Source organism: Hemitrygon akajei, chromosome 5 (genome assembly GCF_048418815.1).
Source record: "Hemitrygon akajei chromosome 5, sHemAka1.3, whole genome shotgun sequence".
Taxonomy (NCBI): Eukaryota; Metazoa; Chordata; class Chondrichthyes; order Myliobatiformes; family Dasyatidae; genus Hemitrygon; species Hemitrygon akajei.
This window is the reverse complement of record NC_133128.1, coordinates 46,266,246-46,293,435: the sequence shown is the minus strand read 5'-3', so window position 1 is coordinate 46,293,435 and position 27,190 is coordinate 46,266,246. Positions and strand designations below refer to the sequence as shown.

Sequence of the window (27,190 nt, the reverse complement as noted above, 5' to 3'; positions counted from 1 at the left end):
CTGAGGTTAGACTAACTGGTCAATAATTTCCTTTCTGCTGTCTTCTTCCTTTCTTGAAGAGTGGAGTAACATTTGCAATTTTCCAGTCTTCTGGCACCATGCCAGAGCACAATGATTTTTGAAAGATCATTATTACTGTCTTCCCAATCTCTAATGCTACCTCTTTCAGAACCCTAGGGTGTAGTTCAGTGGTCCCCAACCACCGGGCCGTGACCCAGTACAGCTCCGCAGCCCAGTGGTTGAGGATCACTGGTGTAGTTCATCTGGTTTGAGTGACTTAGTTAAAAAATTTTCAACCATGATGAGCAATTATCTGTAAATAAGAGAAATGAGGAAATTATAAAAGCAGATCTACCAGCTGGTTTGGGGACAGCACAAGCCAACCAAATAGCCAGTGTATTCTTTGTGATAGTTCATGTCTAATGAACACAAGTCTCTTTATGAAGTGACAACTGCCCAGTGTCTGTGGTATGTTTTATATGTGCATTACCAACATTAAGGGTTGGTATTTATTACTAAAGCTATGGAATTAAGAGCAAATTATTAAGCAGTTTAGGAGATTAACAGGGCATTAAACAATGGTGAAATAGCAGGAAGTAACAACCACTGGATCACAACAGCTTGTCCATTTATATTTATTGGTAGTGCGGTAAAGCACCATATATGCATGTGGAAGGTTACAAAGATGAAACAAAAAAAAATCAAACAAAATTGTAATGAATTTCAATGTAGCCAAGTACAAGAATATTTTAGGTAAAAGTGAAAGTTAAATGATAACTTGAACAGTGAAGTTAAAAATATTGCATATCACTAAACTAATCAGCCACAAATTTAATCCAGTACTTGTAGGATAATTGTCCCTGTATCCAGAAACTAAAAATGTTCTAAATATATAATTGTAGGCACACTTGCTATTGATAGAATTTTGTTAGGAATGCAGTGTAAATTCACTGGAATGATAGAGCTGTGCAAGAAGTGCATAAACTAGGCTTATGCTCCCTGGGTACAAGAACTTAAAGAGCAAATTGGTTGGGATATGGTGGGGGGGGGGGGGGTGGAGGTTTGTTAAGATGTTAAAAAATTGATAGGCTAAGCAAACCTCCGACTGATGCAGATGATCAGGACAAAGTGGGGAGGAACCTTAAAATTACAATCAGGGATCTTTAAGAAGAAGTCTTATCAAAACTGAAAATCCTGGAAACAAAACTGTGGATACAATCAGCAGGTCTGCAGCATCTATGCAAACAGAAACTGTTTAACATTTCAGGTCACAGAAAAATTAAAATTACAGGAGATACCCATTTGTATAAAGAGTGGTTGTGATATGAAACATACTACCATAAACAGTCAATGTTAGATATTAGGATTATTTTTTACTATAACCAAGGATATTGGTCATGGATACAGATGACAAACAATTTCATTGACTAGTTGACAGAACAGAAACAAGTAACATTCGACATTTTTGATGTGCCCTTGTAGAAATGGTTTATTCTGTCCATTTACTTTATTGAAAATGTTGAGTTCATTTACAGAATACTTACTAGATTGTGGTATCATCTATTACGGGGGAAAACAAGTGTTTCGGGTCAAACTCATAACATTACTGCTGAGAATATGGCATTTTATCTGGGTCAGCATTTGTTTGAACAGGCTTCAGATGCATCTGACTTGCTATTGTAACTGAATTTGTTTTCACTGCCTCAAGTAAAGATTAAAGAAAAGCTTTATTTGTGATATATACATCAACACATACAGTGAAATATGTTATTTGTGTCACTCTTAAGTTGTATGCAGGACAGCTTTCAAGTGTCGCTATGGTTCCAGTGCCAACATGGCATGCCCACAACTTACAGACTAACTGTAACTCATACATCTTTGGAACGTGGAAGGAAACTGAAGCACCGTAAGGAAACCCACACAGTCACAGGCAGAACATGCAAACTCCTTACAGACGGCAGCGGAGTAAAGTTACACTGACCGTTACAATACCATTTCACCCCTAATAATGTCAAAATATCCTAAAAGAGAAATTTTGTAGATTGCAGATTAATGTTGTTCTTTCCCTTGTAGGTTTGTGTGTGAAGGAACTATTGAAGATAAAATCTTTGAACTTCAGGAGAAGAAGAAGGAGCTGGCAAAGAAAGTGCTGTCAGGGACTGGAGAAACATTTACCAAGCTTACTCTTGCTGATCTTCGAATCCTTTTCGGCGTCTGAGTCGAACTAAGTGGAAAATAAGATAATTTTTCAAACTCTAACATAACAGCCAAAGTACACTCTTAAAAAGATCCTCAGAAAATACTACATGATTTCTGAAACATATCAAAACATCTGAATGCTGTTGTATAATTATGGCAACATACAAAAGCTTCATATACTAAAGTTATTTACATTTGGTATATACCGTATAATTGTCTCAAAAGGTTAATCCCCATCCCACATTTGGTTAGATGTTGTCTTGATAAATGTAAGATACCTCAACAAATTCATCATCAATGTTATATTGGTTATTACCCGCAAAATACTAAAATTACAAAAAATTGTTTTTGTTCTTAGCATCGGTTAAGATTCAAGCAACCAAACTATTTACTTTTGTATCCAAATGAAGTGCCTACTCGTGCATTGTTCAGGTAATGATGTACTTAGGTTAGTGATTACATTGACATTGTCAACAATTTTGTACAATGTGACAGTTCCAGCTTCTTGGGTGACAGATGTAATTTAGATCGATGCTTATTCTTGCATTAAGAGAACATTCCCTCATTTAATCTCATCTCCATTCTCCAGGTTTCGATGTGAGAACTGTAATTTTAGTTTCTCTTGTGTAAACTAATGTGCCATTGCACTTATAACCGTATAACCATATAGCAATTACAGCACTGAAACAGGCCATCTCGACCCTTCTAGTCAGTGCCGAACGCTTACTCTCACCTAGTCTCACTGGCCCGCACTCAGCCCATAACCCTCCATTCCTTTCCTGTCCATATACCTACCCAATTTTACTTTAAATGACAATACCGAACCTGCCTCTACCACTTCTACTAGAAGCTCGTTCCATACAGCTACCACTCTCTGAGTAAAGAAATTCCCCCTCGTGTTACCCTTAAACTTTTGCCCCCTAACTCTCAACTCATGTCCTCTTGTTTGAATCTACCTTACTCTCAATGGAAAAAGCCTATACACGTCAACTCTATCTATCCCCCTCATAATTTTAAATACCTCTATCAAGTCCCCCCTCAACCTTCTACGTTCCAAACAATAAAGACCTAACTTGTTCAACCTTTCTCTGTAACTTAGGTGCTGAAACCCAGGTAACGCTCTAGTAAATCTTCTCTGTATTCACTCTACTTTGTTAACATCTTTCCTACAATTTGGTGACCAGAACTGTACACAATACTCCAAATTCGGCCTTACCAATGCCTTGTACAATTTTAACATTACATCCCAACTCCTATACTCAATGCTCAGATTTATAAAGGCCAGCATACCAAAAGCTTTCTTCAACACCCTATCCACATGAGATTCTACCTTCAGGGAACTATACACCATCACTCCTAGATCAAACAACACACACAAAGTGCTGGTGGAACACAGCAGGCCAGGCAGCATCTATAAGGAGAAGCACTGTCGACGTTTCGGGCCGAGACCCTTCGTCAGGATGCCTGGCCTGCTGTGTTCCACCAGTACTTTGTGTGTGCTGTTCAAATTTCCAGCATCTGCAGATTTCCTCGTGTTTACTCCTAGATCATTCTGTTCTACTGCATTCCTCAATGCCTTACCATTTACCAGGTATGTCCTATTTTGATTATTCCTACCAAAATGTAGCACCGCACACTTATCAGCATTAAACTCCATCTGCCATCTTTCAGCCCACTCTTCTAACTGGCCTAAATCTCTCTGCAAGCTTTGAAAACCTACTTCATTACCCACAATGCCACCTATCTTCGTATCATCTGCATACTTACTAATCCAATTTAACACCCCATCATCCAGATCATTAATGTATATGACAAACAACATTGGACCCACTACAGATCCCTGAGGCACATCACTAGTCACCGGCCTCCAACCTGACAAAGTTATCCACCACTACTCTCTGGCATCTCCCATCCAGTCACTGTTGAATCCATTTTACCACTTCAATATTAATACCTAACGATTGAACCTTCCTAACTAACCTTCCCTGCGGAACCTTGTCAAAGGTCTTACTGAAGGCCATATAGACAACACCCATTGCTTTACCCTCATCAACTTTCCTCGTAACCTCTTCAAAAAATTCAATAAGGTTTGTCAAACATGACCTTCCATGCAAAAATCCATGCTGACTGTTCCTAATCTGACCCTGTCCATCCAGATAATTAGATATACTATCTCTAAGAATACTTTCCATTAATTTACCCACCACTGACGTCAAACTTACAGGCCTATAATTGCTAGGTTTACTCTTAGAACCCTTTTTAAACAATGGAACCACATGAGCAATACGCCAATCCTCCGGCACCATCCCCGTTTCTAATGACATTTGAAATATTTGTCAGAGCCCCTGCTATTTCTACACTGACTTCCCTCAAGGTCCTAGGAAATATCCTGTCAGGACCCAGAGATTTATCCACTTTTATATTCCTTAAAAGTGCCAGTACTTTCTCCTCTTTAATTGTCATAGTTTCCATAACTTCCCTGCTTGTTTCCCTTACCTTACACAATTCAATATCCTTCTCCTTAGTGAATACCGAAGAAAAGAAATTGTTCAAAATCTCCCCCATCTCTTTCAGCTCCACACATAGCTGTCCACTCTGATTCTCTAAGGGACCAATTTTATCCCTCACTATCCTTTTGCTATTAATATAATTGTAGATACCCTTTGGATTTATTTTCACCTTACTTGCCAAAGCAAACTTGTATCTCCTTTTAGCTTTTCTAATTTCTTTCTTAAGATTCTTCTTACATTCTTTATATTCCTCGAGCACCTCATTTACTCCATGCTGCCTATATTTATTGTAGATATCTCTCTTCTTCCTATCCAAGTTTCCAATATCACTTGAAAACTATGGCGCTCTCAAACTTTTGACCTTTCCTTTCAACCTAACAGGAACATAAAGATTCTGTACCCTCAAAATTTCACCTTTAAATGACTTCAATTTCTCTATTACATCCTTCCCATAAAAAAGTTGTCCCAATCCACTCCTCCTAAATCCTTTCGCACCTCCACAATGTTAGCCTTTCTCCAATCAAAAATCTCAACCCTGGGTCCAGTCCTATCCTTCTCCGTAATTATATTGAAACTAATGGCATTGTGTTCACTGGACCCAAAGTGCTCCCCAACACATACCTCTGTCACCTGACCTATTTCATTCCCTAACAGAAGATCCAACACTGCCCCTTCTCTACTTGGTACCTCTATGTATTGCTGCAAAAAACTATCCTGCGCACATTTTACAAACTCCAAACCATCCATCCCTTTTACAGTATGGGCTTCCCAGTCTATGTGTGGAAAATTAAAATCTCCCACAATCACAACCCTGTGCTTACTACAAATATCTGCTATCTCCTTGCAAATTTGATCCTCCAATTCTCGTTCCTCATTAGGTGGTCTATAATACACCCCTATAAATGTTACTACACCATTCCCATTCCTGAATTCCACCCAAATAGCCTCCCTAGACGAGCCCTCTAATCTATCCTGCCAGAGCACCGCTGTAATATTTTCTCTGACAAGCAACGTAACACCTCCCCCTCTTGTCCCTTCGATTCTATCACACCTGAAGCAATGGAATCCAGGAATATTTAGTTGCCAATCACACCCCTCCGGTAACCATGTTTCACTAATAGCTACAACATCATATTTCCGGGTATCAATCCATGCCCTAAGCTCATCCACCTTTCTTACAATGCTCCTAGCATTAAAACACATTTAAGAAATTCTACAGCTCTTCCTCTCTGTTTATCTCTAACAGTACAAAGAATTTTACTGTCTTCTTTTTCTTCCTTCTCCCATACATCTGTTCCTACACTCTGGTTCCCCTCCCCCCTCGTATCTAGTTTAAATCCACTGGAGCCTCTCTAGCAAACCTACCTGCAAGAATATTTGTCCCCCTCCAGTTCAGATGTAAACCATCCCACCGGAACAGGTCCCACCTTCCCTGGAAAACTGCCCAATTATCTATAAATCTGAAACCCTCCCTCCTGCACCATGTCTTCAGCCATGTGTTGATCTGCACTATCTTACTATTTCTAAACCCATCTGCACGTGCTACTGGTAGCAATCCTGAGATTGCTATCCTGGAGGTCCTGTCCTTTAACTTGGCACCTAGCTCCCTAAGCTCACCTTTCAGGACCTCCTCACTCTTACTACCCACGTCATTGGGCCCTACATGGACCACGACATCTGGCTGCTCACTCTCCCTCTTGAGAATACTGAGAAGTCGATCCGAGATATTGTCAACCCTGGGACCAGGGAGGTAACTGACCATCCGGGATTCTCAATCTCTTCCACAGAACCTCCTATCTGTCCCCCTAACTGTTGAATCCCCTATCACTACTGCTCTCCTCTTTTCCCTCCTTCCCTTCTGAGCTGAGGGTCCAGTCTCAGTGCCAGAGACTCAACCACTGTAACTTGTCCCTGGTAGGTCATCCCTCACCAACAGTATCCAAAATGGTATATTTATTGTTGATGGGAATGGCCACAGGGGTGCTCTGCTCTTCCTGTCTATTCCCCTTCCCTCTCCTGACAGTCACCCAACTACCTATCTTCTGACTCCTAGGGGTGACTATCTCCCCGAAACTGCTGTCTATTTCTGCCTCTGCCTCCCGAATGACCCGAAGTTCATCCAGCTCCAGCTCCAGTTCCCTAACGCGGTTTGTCAGGAGCTGCAGCTGGATGCACCTTTTGCAGGTGTAGTCATCAGGGACAACAGTGCTCACCCTGACTTCCCACATACTGCAAACGGAGCACTCAACTGCCCTAACTGCTGCCTCCATTACCTACTCCTAAACTAATTAGATTAATTAAAGGAGTTTATCCAGCCTTACCTCACCTGGAGTGAAGCTCGTACTCAGCCTCTGCTGGCTATTTAAATTCCCCCGCTGATCTCAGAGGCTGACTTTCACGCGCCTGCGCAGTCTAGCCTCTTTGCCCCAATCAGTTAAAAAAATAGCTTCTCTCCGAGCTTCTTTTGCTTTGGCTACTCAAATGAAAGTGGATCTATTTACATTTAAAGTACCAGTTTATAACCGACAGTTTACACTTGGAATAGTGAATTCTACAGTTATAATGCACTGTTAGATCTCTAGTTTAAATTCATTCTTCAACAAGTTCTGAGATCTTGCAAATCTTGCCAGCACTCCCACAGAATCATAAGTACCAAACTGGGTAAAAAATTTTGGCTACCCATGGTATCGCAATTGGCTAACTATATTTCAGAAGAAAACTTTGTGCATAGGTATACAGTATAACTAGGATATTTTTAAATGTAATCGTAGGATTGCATTTAAAAATATTGTCTTATTCAGTGATTACCATGTAATTTTTATTTTGCCAAAAGGCTTTTCATTAGCGGTCAGTAATGCTGCGTATTCCACATTGATGCATTTCCTGCCTGTTTACATTTATCTATTTATAGATAAATGTCTACATTTATCAAAATAGAGCTTTTGGGATAACTTTTGTGGATTGCAATAATAAAGATCAACATTTCATTATGTAAACAAATATAAAAAATTAAAAATGAGACTAGTAATTGAAAAGAATTCTCCAATCCATAGCTCATCTTGAAAAATGAAATGGAACATCATTACACAAAAAAGGATGTACTAAACTGCTGTGTGGGTCAGCTGTACAAAGGAGAGATTAAGTTGGGTGGGTTTACTGAGAGGGGGGTCTCATTTATCCATTGAGCTTTGCAAGTATTTCAGTACATTTCCACTGACTGGAATGTCTAGAACTCTCAAAATTAGGGTTCACTAATTTAAGATGGGGTATAAATTTTTATTGTAACTTGTGATCTGAGTGACCAGAGAGACAATGAAGCTGGTGATATAAAGGTCTTTATTCTTCACAAGCTTGCATTCTCCTGGAGACCCACAGTAGAGTCTCTCATATTCAAAGTACATCATATAAAGTCATATAAAGACATACAAAGTCCTTCAGATCAATAACAATAGATATTCAATCCAATTTCAATAGTTGCAGTGACATCATTTATTTCATTATTTTAGGTTTGACAATGCTTCCTGTGAGGTACCTATCTACAGTGGAAGCACATCTTCATGTTCAAATACCTGAAACATGAGAAATTCTGTAGATCCTGAAAATGCAAAACATCACACAAAATGCTGGAGGAACTCAGCAGGTCAGGCAGCATCTAGGGAAATTAATAAAGTGTCAGCATTTTGGGCCAAGACCCTTCTTCAGGACTGGAAAGGAAGAGGGAAGATGCCAGAATAAAAAGGTGGGGGTGGGAAAGGAGGACAGCTAGAAGGTGATTGGTGAAACCAGGTAGGTAGGAAAGTTAGAAACATAGAAAACCTACATCACAATACAGGCCCTTCGGCCCACAAAGCTGTGCCAAACATGTCCTTACCTTTGAAATTACTTAGGGTTACCAACAGCCCTCTATTTTTCTGAGCTCCATGTACCTGTCCAGGAGTCTCTTAAAAAACCCTATTGTATCCGCCTCCACCACCATCACCAGCAGCCCATTCCACGCACTCACTCTGCATTAAAAAAAACTTACCCCCGACACCTCCTCTGTACCTACTTCCAAGCATCTTAAAACTGCCCCCTCTTGCTAGTCATTTCAGCCTTGGAAAAAGCCTCTGACTATCCACACGATCAATGCCTCTCATCATCTTATACACCTCTATCAGGTCACCTCTCATCCTCCGCTGCTCCAAGGTAACAAGGCTGAATTCGCTCAACCTATTCTCATAAGGCATGCTCCCCAGCCCAGGCAACATCCTTGTAAATTTCCTCTGCACCCTTTCTATGCTTTCCACATCCTTCCTATAGTGAGGCGACCAGAACTGAGTACAGTACTCCAAATGGGGCCTGACCAGGGTTCTATATAGCTGCAATATTAACTCACGGCTCCTAAACTCAGTCCCACGATTGATGAAGGCCAGTGCACCGTATGCCTTCTTAACCACAGAGTCAACCTGCACGGCAACTTGAGTGTCCTATGGACTCCGACCCCAAGATCCCTCTGATACTCCACACTGCCAAGAGTATTACCATTAATATTATATTCGAAATGGTAAAGGCTGGAGAGGAAGGGGAGGAGTAGGGGCCCAGGGGGAGGTGATAGATGAGAAGAGGTAAAAGGCCAGAGTTGGTTGAGACAAAGTAATGTGTAAAAGCTTCTGGGGAGAGAAATGCCAAGCACCCAAAATTAATCTGTGAGGGCTTTAAGTAAGGAAATATCCCAACCATGGATTGATCAGATGTGTCTGTGCCTATGTTTGATGTGCTCAGTGACAAACTCGGTCTGCTCTGCAAGCTCCCTTGTACTCAGTCAGCACGGTGTAAATAACTTAAGCAGTGTCGTCTGGTTTGATGCACACCAATTAGCATAACCCCATTGTTTTATGAAAAAGAAAAGAATCGAGTGCTTTCAAAGCATATATGACAAATAAACTCTTCTCAGGCTGATTTTAACCAACGTTTTGATGACAAACTCTGCTGTCTTCATCAGTGACGATACCTAGGAATGTCTAGTCCTGTGGTATACATACCCCAACCATCCATCCTTCCTGACTGGTTAGTTCTCATCCAATCAAGTTTCTGCTGTCCCAGTTTGTTTACAATTAAATTCCAGTTCTTACTAATTTTATTTCAATGTGATGAGATGCACGGTGGAAACCCAAATCAAGGAGCATAGAAGTTGCATCTGTTTGGGTTACACAGAGAAATCAGTGGTAGCAAAATACTGCATTCACAATGGCCATGGGATTGACTTCGATGGTACAAAACTGCTGTGCCACGCAAATGGCTTTGGGGATCACCTGGTGAAGGAAGTGATTGAAATAAAACTAGAGAAAAAGAATTTTAATGAAGACGAAGGTCTTGCTCTAAGTAAGAACTGGAATTTGATCATAAATAAGGCAGTACAGCAGAAACCTGATTGTATGACGTCTAACCAATCAGGAGGGACAGACTGCAGGGGTATAAATACCACCAGACTAGACATGCCCAGGCATCATCCCTGATGAAGATGACAGAGTTTGTCATTGAAGCATCAGCTAAAATCGATACCTGTACCTGGCTGGAAGCCCGAGAAGAGTTTATTTCCCATTGTGTTTGGCTGATGCAAACCAGAACTCATGGTCACTTCACTTTGTAAGCCATATCTTTTAGCAGCCAAACATATTGTTTGTTTGCAAAACTGTCCTTTTAATTTACAGAATTATTTACATTAAGAACTGAAGACTGTTTCTTGCTTGAATTCGTATCTGCTATATTCATATAATTTCTTAACTTCAGAATAATCCCTAATATAGCTTCTAAAGAATTTCATTCATTGCGACTTACCAACAAAACTGGACGCAATCACTACCAGCAATAATAAACTAATTCCCACGATGATGATGACAGCATGTAGGATAAATGGGATGAGGTGGTCATCTGCAAATGGAGTATACAGATCATCATCATTTAAGAACCTTTAATGCAAACTGAAATTCTTGCTGAATTTTCAAAAATTCTGGCCATTTTACAAATCAAATAACTGAGAGACAAAAGACTTGGCGTAGATGGCTTCGTTGATTTCTGCGGTTTTGTTTTCAAGTGATCTAAGCATCTTAAAATAAATTGGATTGACACTGACCTATTTTTGCATGTGTATGACAATCACATGTTTTTGACCTTTATCTGCATTTCTTCTAGGGTTAACTCTAACCTTAAAAAGCACAGATAGGAAATGTGAGTTTTTTTCAAAAGTAAAGAATGATATAAAAACCAGATGTTGAAATTAAATTAATCAGTTTGTCTGATGCAAATTATATTTTGTTTATAAATGAGATGTGCTAAATGTGGTTCAGTGTAATTCATGCAGCACAGTATGAAACAAGTATTGTAAATGTCATAATATCTGAATGTTCTAGAGTTTGATAGTGTCTGTCAATAGTAAATGAAAAGTAAAACATTCCAGATTTTGAACATTTCAAATTCTGAAAATATTTGTCATTTGGGGAAGGAACATTTCAGATTAAATATTAATGATGTATTTGAATTTCCTTAGTGTATACTTATTCTAAGTAAACCTGAAGGAATAACTTGTGGATTGAGAAGTCCAAAACATATTCAGTATTTTTTAAAAAAGGAAATGATCATTCTATTCAATTAGCATCAATTCATTCCATATCGTTATTAGCTGCTCTCATGGGGGAGGGAATTAACAGTGGCTAGAGATCATGTGAAATCAAATGTGCTTTCAAAAGTCTAGCAATGATCTGATGTCCTTCCGTGACCAAGTTTCTGCAAATATCTCCATGGTGCATCCTTAGTTACTCGGTGCCCGTGCAGACCCTGATTTATAACTGCACCCATATATTCACTTTAATTGTGCAATTTAGATTTTCCACTACAAATCTGTTTCATCTCAAACTATTGCAGTGACTTGACCACAAGTAAACTGTGTGGTAACTTACATTTTTCCACAAGTTAAATTCTGGTTTTAATTGTTTTAACTAAATATTATGTCTCACTATATTCCAAATATACACTGATAAGATTATAATAACACTCTAGGAGAGTGACAATATTTATGATAAATTATGTTTGATTAAATACAATTTAAGTACCCCAGGACTAATCTTGCTGGACACACAGTTATTTTCCTTTATAGTATAGTAGCATATATATTCAGCTGAAGTCTGCTGTGCAGATGGTTTAAAGAACAGTGATATTAGGAAAATAAATTCAAGCATTCATTAATTTTCCAATGGTAAATTCCCTCCATGCTCCTATCAAATTTCTCTTAAATCCACAATTTCTGCTGGCAGTTCATTCCACACTCTCACCACCCTCTAAGTGAAAAAATTCCCCCTCATGTTCCCTTTCAACAATTCACCTTTCATCTTAACCCATGACTTCTAGTTCCGGTCTCACCCATTCTCAGTGGAAAAAGCCTGCTTGCATCTATCGCTCAGAATTTTGTATACCTCCATCAAATCTCCTCTCATTCTTCTGTGCTCTGTGGACTAAAATCCTAACCTATTCAACCTTTCCCTATAACTCAGGTCCTAGTACTATTGTTGCAAATTTTATCTGCACTCTTTCAATCTTATTGACATGGTTCCTGTAGGCAGGTGGCCAGAAATGCACATGGTACTCCAAATTAGGCCTCACCAATATCATATGCAACTTAGTATCATTCCCAACACCCGTACTCAATACTGGAGTATGAAGGCCTATGTGCCAAAACCTTTCTTAATGGCTCTATCTGTGATGCCACTTTCTCAGAATTATGGATCTATATTCCCAGTCCCTCTGTTCTACCACACTCCTCAGTGCTCTACCATGTAAACCCAAGCCAGGTTTGTCCTACCAAAATGCACCTCATCACACTGCCAGTTTTCAGCCAATTTTTGTCATCTGGCCCAGTTCCTATTCCAAGCTTTAATAGTCTTCCTCACTGTCGACTGCACCCCCAATTTTGCTGTCATCACAAATTTGCTTATTGCTTACGTGAAGGACCCAGAACATATTCTCTGAAATGGTAACACTGAGGAATTTAAAGCTGCTGACACTCTCCACGCCTGATCTCCTAATGAGGACTGCCTTATGGACCTCCAGTTTCACCCACCTGTAGTCAATAATCAGCTCGTTGGTCTTATGACATACAGTGAGTGGTTCCTGTTGTAGCACCACACAGTCAGGAATCTCATTCTTATCCACAGAAGCATCTGTCTGTTCCCCAAACCAATGACACCACTATCATTACAGCTCACCTCTTTTCCTCCCTTCCCTTCTCAGCCACAGTGCCAAAGACCTGACTGACCATAAGAGCAGAATTGAGCCATCACGTCTGCCCCACTAGTTCATCATGGCTGATCCATTTTTCCTCTCGGCCCCAATCTCCTCCCTTCTCTCCATTTCTCCTCCTGCCCCAACCAGTCAAGAAACTATCAACCTCTGCCTTAAAATGTACGAAATGACTTGGCCTCCACAGCCGCCTGTGACAACAACTTCCATAGATTTACCACTCTCTGGCTAAAGAAATTCCCCTTCATCTCCATTATGAAAGCCTCTATTCCGAGGCTGTGGTCTCTGGTCCTGGACTCTCCTACCATTAGAAACATCCTCTCTACATCCACTCTATCAAGACCTTTTAACACTCGATATGTTTCGATGAGGTCACCTCCCATTCTTCTTAATTCTAGTGAACACAGGCCCAAAGCCATCAAACACTTTTCATATGACAAGCCATTCAATCCTGGAATCATTTTCCTATTATGAACTCCCATGAACCCACTCCAGTGTCAGTACATCCTTTCTAAGAGAGATTGCTTAAGAGATAACAGATCCATTGGTCATGATCTTTCAAGAATCAACTGATTCTGGATGGTTCCAGAAGAGTGCAAATGTTATTCCACTCTTTAAGAAGGGAGGAAGGCAAAGGAAAGGAAATTATTTGAGCATGTAGTTATTAAGAAAGAGGATGTGCTGGAGCTTTTGGAAAGCATCAAGTGGGATAAGTCACTGGGACTGGACAAGATGTATCCCAGTCAACTGTGGGAAGCATGGGAGGATATTGCTGAGCCTCTGGCAATGATCTTTGCATCATCAATGTGGATGGGAGAGGTTCCAGAAGATTGGAGGGTTGCGGATGCTGTTCTGTTATTCAAGAAAGTGAGTAGAGCTAGCCCAGGAAATTATAGATCAATGAGTCTTACTTCAGTGGTTGGTAAGTTGATGGAGGAGATCCTGAGAGGCAGGATTTATGAACATTTGGAGAGGCATAATATGATTAGGAATAGCCAGCATGGCTTTGTCAAAGGCAGTTGTGCCTTGTGAGCCTGATTGATTTTTTTGAGGATGTGACTAAATGCATTGATGAAGGTAGAGCAGTAGAAGTAGTGTATATGGATTTCAGCAAACATTTGAGAAAGTATCCCATGCAAGGCTTATTGAGAAAGTAAGGAGGCATGGGATCCAAGGGGATATTGTTTTGTGTGTAACCCCTTGGGTCGCCTCAGGCTCGCTCAGCTCGTTCTCGTCCAGGGGGAGCAGCCTTCAGCCCCGCCAAACTGGGTAATCAGCTTGTGTGGATGCTGTGTGATGTCCCCGCCTCGCCCAAAAACAGACAGTACACCATATGCGATTAAATGAGTACAATTTATAAAGGTTACTATAACTAAGTGATTAATAACGATACAGTATATATGAAGGGAAAAAAAAAATAAAGAAAAGGCGCCAAACCTATCAAAGTCCACACCACTTCGTGCACAACCATTGGAGCTCAATTACTGAAGTCTTCTGGCCACCATTCGATCCCCTCCGAACCCCTCGACTCGCAGCTCAGGACCACCCGAAGTGGTCAACCAAGCACATCTATCTTCGTCTCCTCTCCTCGGGGTACCTCCTGGCCTCGGACCCCCCCCGCGTGAGGTCCGTTCCTCGCCCAGTTTACAGCATCGCGTCCTCTCTCTCTCTCACCCCCTCGCGCCGATCTCCCCAAAAGCCCGCCAACAATAGCTCACATACTCAGAAGAAAGAACAACATTAATCCCAATTGGTTAACAAAGGAATACAATTCTCGTTATCAGTAAATTTTAACCCAAACAAGCTTCCAGCACTCTCTCGCAACAAAGAAGCATTCCTACTTTTAACAAAATATAGAAGACATTTTGATTACATACACAGTAACAAAGAAAAAGAAGAAATCCCCTTTACATGTGGACCCAGAACTGGCTTGCCCACAGAAGGCAAAGAGTAGTTCTAGACGGGTCATATTCTGCATGGAGGTCGGTGACCAGTGGTGTGCCTCTGATCTGTTCTGGGACCCTTACTCTTCATGACTTTTATAAATGACCTGGATGAGGAAGTGGAGGGATGGGTTAGTAAGTTTGCTGATGGCACAAAGGTTGGAGGTGTTCTGGACAGTGTGGAGGGCTGACAAGAGTTTACAGCGGGACATTGATAGGATGCAAAACTGGGCTGAGAAGTGGCAGATGGAGTTCAACCCAGCTAAGTGTGAGGTGGGTCAAATATGATGGCAGAATATAGTATTAATGGTAAGACTCTTGGCAGTGTGGAGCATCAGAGGGATCTTGGGGTCTGAGTCCATAGGATGCTCAAAGCTGCTATGTAGGTTGACTCTGTGGTTAAGAAAGCATATGGAGCATTGGCCTTCATCAATTGTGGGATTGAGTTTAGGAGCCAAGAGGTAATGTTGCAGCTATATAGGACCCTGGTCAGATCCCACTTGGAGTACTGTGATATTTCTGGTCACCTCACTATAGGAAGGATAGAAACCATAGAAAGGGGGCACAGGAGATTTACAAGGATGTTGCCTGGACTGGGGAGCATGCCTTACAAGAACAGGCTGAATAAACTTGGCCATATTTCCCTGGAACGGCGGAGGATGAGAGGTGATCTGATAGAGGTGTATAAGATGATGAGAGGCATTGATTGTGTGGAAAGTCAGAGGCTTTTTCCAGGGCTGAAATGGCTAGCATGAGAGGGCATAGTTTTAAGGTGCTTGGAAATAGGTACAGAGGTGATGTCAGGGGTAAGTTTTTTTTAAAAACGCAGAGAGTGGTGAGTGCATGGAATGGGCTGCCAGCAATGGTGGTGGTGGCAAATACAACAGAGTCTTTTAAGAGACTCCTGGATAGGTACATGGAGCTCAGAAAAATTGAGGGCTATGGGCAAACCTAAGTAATTTCTAAGGTAGGGACCTGTTTGGCACAGCTTTGTGGGCCAAAGGGCCTGTATTGTGCTGCAGGTTTTCAATGTTTGTGTTTGCTCCTTTTCAGTCTTCTGGAACCATTCCAGAAACTAGTCATTCTTAGAAGATCATTACTAATGCCTCCGCAGTTTCTGCTGCCTCCTTTTTTAGAGCCCTGGACTGTACACCATCTGGTCCAGGTGACTTATTTAATTTCAGACCTTTCAGTTTCCCAAGAACTCTCTCCTTAAAAATGGAAAATCAACACACTTCTAGCCCCTGACGCTCTGGAACTTCCACCATACTGCTGGTGTCTTCCATAGTGAAGACAGATGCAAAATACTTCATCTGCCATTTACTTGTCACCCATTACTACCTCAACAGCATCATTTTTCAGTGGTCCAATAGCTATTCAAACCTGTCTTTTACACTTCATGTATCTCAAGAAACTTTTCTTTAATATTATTGGCCAGCTTATTTTCGTATTCCATTTTTTCCTTCTTAGTGACGTTTGTAGTTGCCTTCTGTTGGTTTTTAAAAGCTTCCCAATCCTCTAACTTCCCACTAATTTTTGCTCTATTACATCCCCTGTCTTTGGCTTTTATGCTGGCTTTAACTTGTTTGCCATGCTTGTGTCATCTTGCCTTTTGAATAGGTCTTCCTCTTTGGGATGTATTTATCCTGTGCCTGCTGAATTGCTTAGAGAATTTCCAGACATTGCTGCCATGTCATCATCCCTGCCAGTGTTCTTTTCTAATCAATTCTGTCCAACTCCTCTCAGGCCTCTGTAATTCCCCTCTACTCCTCTCTAATACGGATCATCTGACCTTAATTTCCCTTCTCAAATTCAGGGTGAAATTGATCATATTATGATCACTTGCCACTAAAGGTTCTTTTACCTTCAGCTCTCTAATCAATTCTGGTTCACTGCCCAACACCCAATCCAGAATAGCTGATCCCCTAGTGGCCCCAACCATTAGCTGAGCAGCTCTAAAAAGAACAGCTTTTAGGTACTCTGGAAATTCACCCTCCTGGAATCCAGCACCAACCTTATTTCACCAATCTACCTGGATATTGAAATCCCCCATGACTTTCTGACATGCATTTTCTACTCCTGTTGTAATTGGCAGACTGCATTCTTATTACCATTTGTTAATAACTCCCATCAGGGTCTTTTTACCCATGCAGTGGCTTAGCTCTATGCACAATGATTCAACACCTTTTGTCCATACATCATCTCTTTCTAATGATTTAAGTTTTTACCAATGGAGTTTTCAACCATGATTTAGTCATGCCTACATCATACCTGCCAATCTGTAACTGTGTCACAAGTGCACCTGTTGCAATGAGTGACTGAGGAAGTGAACCGAGGTGCAGGACACAGACGGAGATTGAGTTTGGATGCTTACATGGGTATGAATACCGAACAGCAAATAGGAGAGATCTTGACACGGAGCCCTGATATGTAACCTTGACATGGAGCCTTGACTCAGAGACTTGACACAGTGCCCTGACTCAGAGAAACGGAGTCTCATAGGAAACCCTTGAAACTGGAGCTAGGCTTAGAACAAATGGTTCTAAGCAGTCGGGAAACGTAGTTAACTCACAGTTAAAAAAACAACGAATTGGTAACCAGTGGTTGTGACGCAGGAGTTCTTGTACTGCAGTTCTTGATGGAAACCAGGTGTGCCATCATCAAAGTGAATGAGAAGCAATTGGGAAATTAATGGTCGGAACCGTGGCACAATCAAAGGAAATTAGGAGCAGGATAGAAAAATAATGATCAGGGCCATGACAGCACCTACCTACCTTATTCCGTTTACTACATTCATTCAAATATAACAATTTCAGCACTGTATTCACCCTTTTCAATGTTCTCCCCTTTTACACTGCAACTCATCCTGTTGACTGCAGATTTGCCCTGTCAACAGCCCTTCCTTTCTAGGAGTCTCATTGCACATTGCTTTTGTTTGTAAGCCAACTCCCTCATCCTCAGGACTAGCACCTCTGTTCCCATCACGCTGCCAAATTAGTTTAAACCTTCCCAAACAAATCAACTGTTCTCGGACTTCCAGCCGGGTATCGATTAAAATTAACATTTCGATGACAATCTCTGCCATCTTCTTCAGAGATGATGCCTGGGCATGTCTAGTCCAGGGGTATTTAAACCCCCGTTGTCCATCCCTCCGGATTGGTAAATGTTCATCGAATCAGGGTTCAGCTCCCCCACTTTGTTTACAATCAAATTTCAGTTCATCCGTTAGAGGAGGAGCTTTGTTACACACAGTGATAGCACCAGATCCTTTTACACCTACCGAACGACTCTAGCAAACCTGCCCATGAGGATGTCGGAGCCCCTCGGGTACAGTTTGTACCTTGATCCCAATGATCCATAAATCTGAACCCCTGTCCCCCGCACCAGTTCCTCAGCCACGCCTTCGCCTGCCAAGTCATCCCATTTTTACACTCACTGTCACTTTCTTTCCTCTGCCCGGTCATCCACGCCAACTGTGTCTAAAGTTCAAAGTATGTATACTTCATACAAGCTTAAAAATTGTTTCCTTACAGGCAGAGAACCCCAATAGAACCCATTAAAAACAAAATAAGACCATCAAACACCTCGTGTGCAGGGAGAGAGAAAAATAATGCAGAATATAAAAGGCAAGGGAACACCACTGAGAACTGAAGTTTACCAAGCCAGGCATCATAGAATCATACAACATTACAGCACAGAAACAGGGCCTTCAGCCCTTCTTGGCTGTGCTGAAACATTTCTCTGCCTAGTCCCACGGACCTGCACCTGGACCATATCACTGCATACCCCTCTCATCCATGTAGCTATCCAAGGTATTCTTAAATGTTAAAAGGGAGCCCACATTTACCACTTCATCTGGCAGCTCATTCCACACTCCCAACTACTCTCTGTGTGAAGAAGCCCCCCACTAATGTTCCCATTAAACTTTTCCCCCTTCACCTTTAACCCATGTCCTCTGGTTTTTTTCTCCCCTAGCCTCAGTGGAAAAAGCCTGCTTGCATTCACTATCTATACCCATCATAATTTTATATACCTCTATCAAATCTCCCCTCATTCTTCTACACTCCAGGGAATAAAGTCCTAACCTATTCAACCTTTCTCGGTAGCTCAGTTTCTCAAGTTCCAGCAACATCCTTGTAAACCTTCTCTGCACTCTTTCAACCTTATTAATATCCTTCTTGTAATTCAGTGACCAAAACTGCATACAATTCTTCAAATTTGGCCTCACCGATGTTTTATACAGCTCCATAACATTCCAACTCTTACACTCAATATTCTGATTTATAAAGGCAATGTACCAAAAGCTCTCTTTACAACCCTATCTACCTGTGACACCACTTTTAGGGAATTATGTATCTGTATTCCCAGATCCCTCTATTCTACTGCACTCCTCAGTGTCCTATCATTTTCCTTGTATGATCTACCTTGGTTTGTCCTTCCAAAGTGCAATACTTCACACTTGTCTACATGAAACTCCATCTGCCATTTTTCAGCCTATTTTTCCAGCTGGTCCAAATCCCTCTGCAAGCTTTGATAACCTTCCTCACTGTCCACTACACCTTCAATCTTTGAATCATCAGCAAATTTGCTGGTCCAATTTACCACATTATCATCCAGATCATTGATATAGATGACAAATAACAATGGACCCAGCACTGATCCCTGTGGCACACCACTAGTTACAGGCCTCCATTCAGAGTAGCAATCCTCCACTACCACTCTCTGGCTTCTTCCACTGAGCCCATGTCTAATCCAGTTTACTACCCCTCCATGTATACCTAGCGACTGAATCTTCATAACCTCCCATGCAGGACCTTGTCAAAGGCCTTACTGAAGTCCATGTAGACAACATCCATTGCCTTCCCTTCATCCACTTTCCTTGTAACCTCTTTGAAAAATTCTAATAGATTGGTTAAATATGACCTACCATGCACAAAGCCGTGTTGCCTCTCCCTAATAAATCCCTGTCTATCCAAATACTTGTAGATCCTATCTCTTAGTACTCCTTCCAATAATTTACCTACTACTGGCATCAAAATTACTGGCCTATAATTTCCCGGATTACTTTTAGAGCTTTTTTTAAACAACGGAACAACATAAGCTATCCTCCAATCTTCTGGCACCTCACCCGTAGATACCTACGTTTTAAATATATCTGCCAGGGCCCCTGCAATTTCAACACTAGTCTCTTTCAATTTCTGAGGGAATATCCTGTCAGGTCCTGGGGATTTATCTACTCTGATTTGCCTCAAGACAGCAAGCACCTCCTCTGCTTCAACCTGTATAGGTTCCATGACCTCACTACTTGTTTGCCTTATTTCCATAGACTTCATGCCAATTTCCTTAGTAAATACAGATGCAAAAAACCCATTTAAGATCCCCCCCCCCCCACCAACATTTCTTTTGGTTCCATACGTAGCCGACCACTCTGATCTTCGGGAGGACCAATTTTATCCCTTACTATCCTTTTGCTCTTAATATACCTGTAGAAGCTCTTAGGATTAACCTTCACCTTGACTGCCAAAGCAACCTCATGTCTTCTTTTAGCCCTCTTGATTTCTTTCTTAAGTATTTTTTGTACTTTTTATACCCCCCAACAGTTGGTATCCAAATCGGTATACTTGTTGTTGAGGGGAATGGCCACAGGGGAGCCCTGCTCTGCCTGCCCTTTCCCCTTCCTTCGCCTGTGCCCTGCTCCTTTGGCGTAACTACCTCCCTGAAGCTACTATCTATAAACACCTCGTTCTCCTGAATGATCCGGAGGTCATCCAGCTCCTGCTCCAGCTCCCTAACGCGATTTGTGAGGAGCCGCAGCGGGATGCACTTCTTGCAGGTGTCGTTGTCAGGGACACCGGAAGTCTCCTTGACATCCTGCAAGAGGAGCATTCCAACATCCTGCCTGGCATTCTCTCTACCCTAAACAAACAAACAAAACTTACCGGAACCTACCCTCGCCCCTGCCTGTTGAGCCAAAGCCGTCCCACTCCGCCGCCTGTGGTCACCGTTTTAAACCTTTGGCTGACGTCACGTGCCTGCGCAGTACAGCCTTCTTTCCCAGAGCAGTGTAACAAAATGGCTTCTCTCCGAGATTCCTTGCTTAATCACTCTCAGCCTCTAGCTCCGATCATTGCAGGCGATCCAGAAGACCACTAAACTGCAGGCCACAGCCTCAGTTCAACGCAGATACGAGCAAACCCCGCGGAGTATTGAGCCGGGGTGACCCGCCCTCGCTTCCGACCCCGACACCCAGACTAATTCAATCAGGCCCGACGCTTAAATCGTATAAATCGCTGGTCGTTCCTCGCTCTCTGCCACTTCGATACGCTCTTCGCCTCCATTCAATCGGTGCACGACCTTCCCAATTCAGTTCGGCTCTTAAATCGATCGAGCCTCGGATCCTTCCTCCACTTCGCCCTGCCTTGGTTCTGCCGCATGGAATTGCCTCCAAGCCAGCTCCAACAACTCCGAGTCCGGACTTGCAACCGTCCTGCCTCCTTTCGTTGCTTTATGAGTGGACAATTCTTTATTACTTGTCAATATTTCTCATATAGTTGGCTTTCCATTTTCTAATAAAAATGACCTTGTCTTCGTCCGATAATCTACCTAACTGGAACCCCGCGCTCTTGTAATTATTCTATTCAACCTGTCTGTATCTTCTGCCTATTTTACGATAACATACAGCCCCAGTTTCTTTATATCAATTCCGTATATTGAAATAAATGATTCTGCAATAAAAGTCTGTAGATACTGAGGGCGTTACCCGAATTTTTACTCTTCAGATTAACGAATGGCATTCACCCCATGGTTTGTATAAATTTACAAAATGTACTTCCAATTTCACCCGTAATTCGGAGGAGCAGGTTGCGAGATTTATTCCCTGTGTGAAGCACCTACCTCGGTTGAAAGTGAAACTTTTCCTCACACTCCCTGTAACGTGGTGAACCAGGCAGGTGATGTCGGGAACTGACTCCCGGCGAGAGTCGGTCACCCGCAGCCGGGAGCTCAGGTTGTAGGTATGGTCCTCGTTTACCCTCAGCGGATCCGCCTCTGTTTCATACGAGACATTTCCCGTTATGGTCCAAGAAATATTCAGATCTTTCGGGAAAAATCCCGCAGCCACACAAATCAGGGTCTGAACCCCAGCGGCTTCGTTCTTGGGATCCAGAGAGAGGGAGACGTCAGGCTTCGCTGCAGATAACGGGAGAATTAACACATGGTGAATGTTACTGTAACCCAGATGGATACAGACAACAACAGTGGACACAACTGAGGACGGTGCACGATACAAAGGTAACACTCTAAACCGAGTTGGTTATTATCTGTCTCAAAATTCACACGGGCAGGAAGAGAAACAAAATAGAGCACGGGGAAGGAATGAATTCGAAATGTGACATTTCACGGTTCTGATTCCACATTACCAATCCCTCCGGTGTTTACCGTATTTCATGTCGGCGTTGAAAAGCGGTCGGAGGTTCGCGTTTTAACCGCCTCTCTTCCGACGAACTTTTGGGAGTTTGTATGAACATCCCTGCTGCCCCTGGACGTGGTGGCGCTGATGAATTCAGCGACATGTCTTCTCTTCCCCATGCGGGAGATTGTTTCGGTGTTGGTTAATCTGGTTACTTTGGGTCAGAAGCAAAACACAAACCAAACGCGGCGAAGTTGATGTTGTTCCCTCAAAAGATCTACTGAACTTCGCTCCGTTGAAAACAAAATTAGAAAGGGCGTGATATATCGGTGCACAATAGTATCTGTATGAAGGAAACCGGTTACCTTTACGGACTTGTGGGCATTTTAGTTAGGAGTCTAAACGTTATATTTAAAAAGTCTTGAAGTCGAAGCTTTAACTCCAAAGCCCCCCTAACAACATGTCTCAGTCGTGTTCGCGAACCGTGGGGTTTGTTCCTTTTGTAAACCACCAACCTCGGCTAAAATTGAGAGGTTTATGTAGAAAGTTAGCGAGGGTGTGTGCTTCTAATCCAGAATCCAAGGGTATTCACAGGTGTTTGTTTCTGTCTAGTTAGTACTTATTACCAATTCCATTCATAAATCTTCACAAGTAGCATAATTATTTGATATATGCACGATAACATACTGCGCAAGTTTTCTATCAATTCAATAAATTGAAATAAATGATTTTGCAATAAGAGACTGTAGATATTGAGGGCGTTACACGATTTTTTTACTCTTCAGATTAACGAATTGTTTTCGACCTATTATTTGTATTAATTTACAAATTTTATCTCCGATTTTCACCAGTAATTGGGAGAAGCAGGTTGTGGGATTTATTCCCTGTGTAAACCACCTACCTCGGTTGAAAGTGAAACTTATTCTCACACTCCCGGTAACGTGTTGAACCAGGCAGGTGATGTCGGGAACTGACTCCCGCCGAGAGTCGGTCACCCGCAGCCGGGAGCTCAGGTTGTAGGTATGGTCCTCGTTTACCCTCAGCGGATCCGCCTCTTTTCATACGAGACATTTCCCGTTACAGTCCAAGAAATATTCAGATCAGAACCCGTTGGAAATATCCAGCGGGTCTGGTCGAAGAGTCGAAGAGCTCTGAAGAAAGGTCTTCCATACCAAACATTAACTCTGTTTCTCTCTCCGCATTTGCGACCTGACCTGCTGAGTGTTTCCAGCACTTTCTAGTTATATTTTTCAGTTTCTTTCGACCAGGCAAACTTTAGTCACAGATGCAAATTACACTGGCAGTGTGTCCCAACCAGGAGGTTTCGCGGTTCCGATTCCCCATTACCAGTCCCTCTGGCGTTTCTTGTCGGCTCTTTTAACCGCCTCTCTACCAGTGAATTTTTGGGACGTGGCGCTGATGAATTCAGCGAGATGTCTTCCCTTACCCATGCGGGAGATTGTTTCGGTGTTGGTTAATCTGGTTACTTTGGGTCAGAAGCAAAACACAAACCAAAAGCGGCGAAGACAGGATTCCTTCAGCAGGTCAGGGCGCGTTTGGAGAAAGGGACCTAAAGACCCGTTATCCAGCTCGGCCATTGGTCTGAGGCATTGGCTCCAGTTCCCTCGCTTCACACTTTGCCCGGCCTGCTGAGTATTTCCAGCGTTTACTGCTTTCATTTCATACGTACCTCGGATGGTCACTTCTGTTCCGCTTCCAAGATATGTTTTCCAGTGGCTCGAATCCATTGTCAGCGCTGAGCAATGTTAAGTGTCAGAGTCATCCACAGTCACCTCGCGAATGACCAGCCGGCCTTCCTTCCCAGATAGAGAGATCCGAGTGTTATCTTTCAGGAAATTATTGGACCCGTTCACAGGACAGTCCCGTGTCCGAGTCCAATAATACCTCGCCGAATCCAGCCGCTCGTCCCCGGATAACGGGAACAGTAGATCCGAGAGGTCTGTCCTCGGAGAAGCCGAAGGCGCCTGGCTCAAATTCAGACCAACAGCGGGCCACAGAACAGAAAATCAGCAACAAGATTCAAAATTATGAGAAGGCCACGGGAATAAATGTCAGACGGGGAGAGCGCTTGAATTACCCGGGAGAAACAGCCAGACCGTGTACAATAACTTCCAAGTTGCAGCACATTGTATGAAGGAAGCGCAGAGACACGGATTTATTCTGTGTAAACTATTAAACGTGTTCGCTATTGGTTCTATTCTCAGGTTTTGCAAGTTGATGTTGTTCCCTCAAAAGATCTACTGAACTTCGCTCCGTTGAAAACAAAATTAGAAAGGGCGTGATATATCGGTGCACAATAGTATCTGTATGAAGGAAACCTGTTACCTTTACGGACTTGTGGGCATTTTAGCTAGGAGTCTAAACGTTATATTTAAAAAGTCTTGAAGTCGAAGCTTTAACTCCAAAGCCCCCCTAACAACATGTCTCATTCGTGTTCGCGAACCGTGGGGTTTGTTCCTTTTGTAAACCACCAACCTCGGCTAAAATTGAGAGGTTTATGTAGAAAGTTAGCGAGGGTGTGTGCTTCTAATCCAGAATCCAAGGGTATTCACATGTGTTTGTTTCTGTCTAGTTAGTACTTATTACCAATTCCATTTATAAATCTTCACAAGTAGCATAATTATTTGAAATATGCACGATAACATACTGCGCAAGTTTTCTATCAATTCAATAAATTGAAATAAATGATTTTGCAATAAGAGACTGTAGATATTGAGGGCGTTACACGATTTTTTTACTCTTCAGATTAACGAATTGCTTTCGACCTATTATTTGTATTAATCTACAAATTTTATCTCCAATTTTCACCAGTAATTGGGAGAAACAGGTTGTGGGATTTATTCCCTGTGTGAAACACCTACCTCGGTTGAAAGTGAAATTTTTCCTCACACTCCCTGTAACGTGTTGAACCAGGCAGGTGATGTCGGGAACTGACTCCCGGCGAGAGTCGGTCACCCGCAGCCGGGAGCTCAGGTTGTAGGTATGGTCCTCGTTTACCCTCAGCGGATCCGCCTCTGTTTCATACGAGACATTTCCCGTTACAGTCCAAGAAATATTCAGATCTTTCGGGAAAAATCCCGCAGCCACACAAATCAGGGTCTGAACCCCAGCGGCTTCGTTCTTGGGATCCAGAGAGAGGGAGACGTCAGGCTTCGCTGCAGATACGGGAGATATAACACATGGTGAATGTTACTGTAACCCAGATGGATACAGACAGCAACAGTGGACACAACTGAAGACAATTGGTGTCTCAAAATGCACGCCAGAAGGAAGAGACAAAATACAGCCGGGAAGCGGAATGACTTCGACATGACGCAGCGCGTGAAAAACTAATATTGAAAATAGTAACAATTGGAAATATCCATCAGGTCAGGTCGCAACTTTGGGAAGAGAAACAGTGGTAAAGTTCTGACGAAGGGTTTTCAATACCAAGTGTTTGTTGCTCATCAGCGGATGGGCCCCGATTGTTTCCATCATTTCCTTGTTTAAATTTTCCGCTTCTTTCGTTTGACCACAAGTTGGTCAGTTAGCTCCAATTCCACTGATAGTGTCCGAACAAGGACGTTTCACGGTTCAGAAGCAAAGGATTCCTTCAGCAGGTCAGGGCGCGTTTGGAGAAAGGGACCTAAAGACCCGTTATCCAGCTCGGCCATTGGTCTGAGGCATTGGCTCCAGTTCCCTCGCTTCACACTTTGCCCGGCCTGCTGAGTATTTCCAGCGTTTACTGCTTTCATTTCATACGTACCTCGGATGGTCACTTCTGTTCCGCTTCCAAGATATGTTTTCCAGTGGCTCGAATCCATTGTCAGCGCTGAGCAATGGTAAGTGTCAGAGTCATCCACAGTCACCTCGCGAATGACCAGCCGGCCTTCCTTCCCAGATAGAGAGATCCGAGTGTTATTTTTCAGGAAACTACTGGATCCGTTTACAGGTTTGTCTCGTGTCCGAGTCCAATAATACCTCGCCGAACCCAGCCGCTCGTCCCCGGATAAGAGGGAACAGTAGATCCGAGCTGTCTGTCCTCGGAGAAGGGTCAGAGCTGAAGGTGTCTGGTTCACTTTCAGAGCAACAGCGGGCCCTGAAACAGAAAGTCACCGCAATTAGCAACAAGATCCAAAATTATGAGAGGACAACGAGAATAAATGTCAAACGGAGAAAGCGCGTGAATTACCCGGGAGAAACAGCCAGACCGTGTACAATAAGCCTCCAAGTAGTGACATGTTGGGTGAAGGAGGCGTCGACTCGGGACAGGAGTCACCCGGCGCTGAGAAATAGATGCGAGTTTGTGGCAGGTGCAGTTTAATACGTCACGTGGGCAGCAGACTGGCTGGAAGTTTAACAGAACGCAAGCCCGTCTCTTTTTTTTGCAAAACGATACAGGTTTATTTTCATCACATATCCACAAGAACAGATTCAGTATTTGCGAGACAGCACATATACTCAGATTAAAATACGGTTACTACCGTCTATTTAGCAGTCTATACCCCGGGAGGGGGCACCGGTCCCGAACGTCCCCCACTGTACACATTGCGACCGGGTGTTCCCTCTCCAAGGACAACCAGGCACGAACGAGAGTCAGTGAGATTATAAAAGACATCAGTAGATAGTTTGTCTCCAGAGATGGAGACAGAGAGATCAAGAAAAGGAGAGAGGAGTGAAATAGACCAAGTAAATTTGAGTGCAGGTTGGAAGTTGGAGGCAAAGTTAATGAAATTGACAAGCTCAGCGTGGGTGTACGAAGCTGCACCAATGCAGACATCAATGTAGCGTAGGAAGAGTTGGGAGCACTGCTGGTACAGGCTTGGAACATAGACTTCCACATTGCCGTCAAAAAGGCA

At 42.6% G+C, this 27,190-nt stretch overlaps 1 protein-coding gene across 1 annotated transcript; it reads right to left on the bottom strand.

Annotated features, from left to right (window-relative positions):
- Positions 1-619: 619 nt before the first annotated feature.
- Positions 620-26,624, bottom strand: LOC140727732 (signal-regulatory protein beta-1-like). The gene is made up of 6 exons (XM_073045436.1): positions 26,524-26,624; positions 26,098-26,430; positions 25,214-25,507; positions 21,818-22,111; positions 10,527-10,619; positions 620-2,224 (listed from the first exon to the last, which is right to left on the bottom strand). Exons 1-6 carry the CDS (start codon positions 26,570-26,572, stop codon positions 2,181-2,183), a joined length of 1,107 nt encoding a protein of 368 aa, XP_072901537.1. The 5' UTR covers positions 26,573-26,624; the 3' UTR covers positions 620-2,180.
- Positions 26,625-27,190: the final 566 nt, after the last annotated feature.

Excerpts from the sequence above, each read along its gene's own strand:
- LOC140727732 (XM_073045436.1), bottom strand. The coding sequence starts at position 26,572 with ATGTCACTACTTGGAGGCTTATTGTACACGGTCTGGCTGTTTCTCCCG. Across the intron at positions 25,508-26,097 it reads AACAGAAGTGACCATCCGAG|CGAAGCCTGACGTCTCCCTC; the intron begins GTACGTATGAAA and ends CCGTATCTGCAG. Across the intron at positions 22,112-25,213 it reads AAATTTCACTTTCAACCGAG|CGAAGCCTGACGTCTCCCTC; the intron begins GTAGGTGTTTCA and ends CGTTATCTGCAG.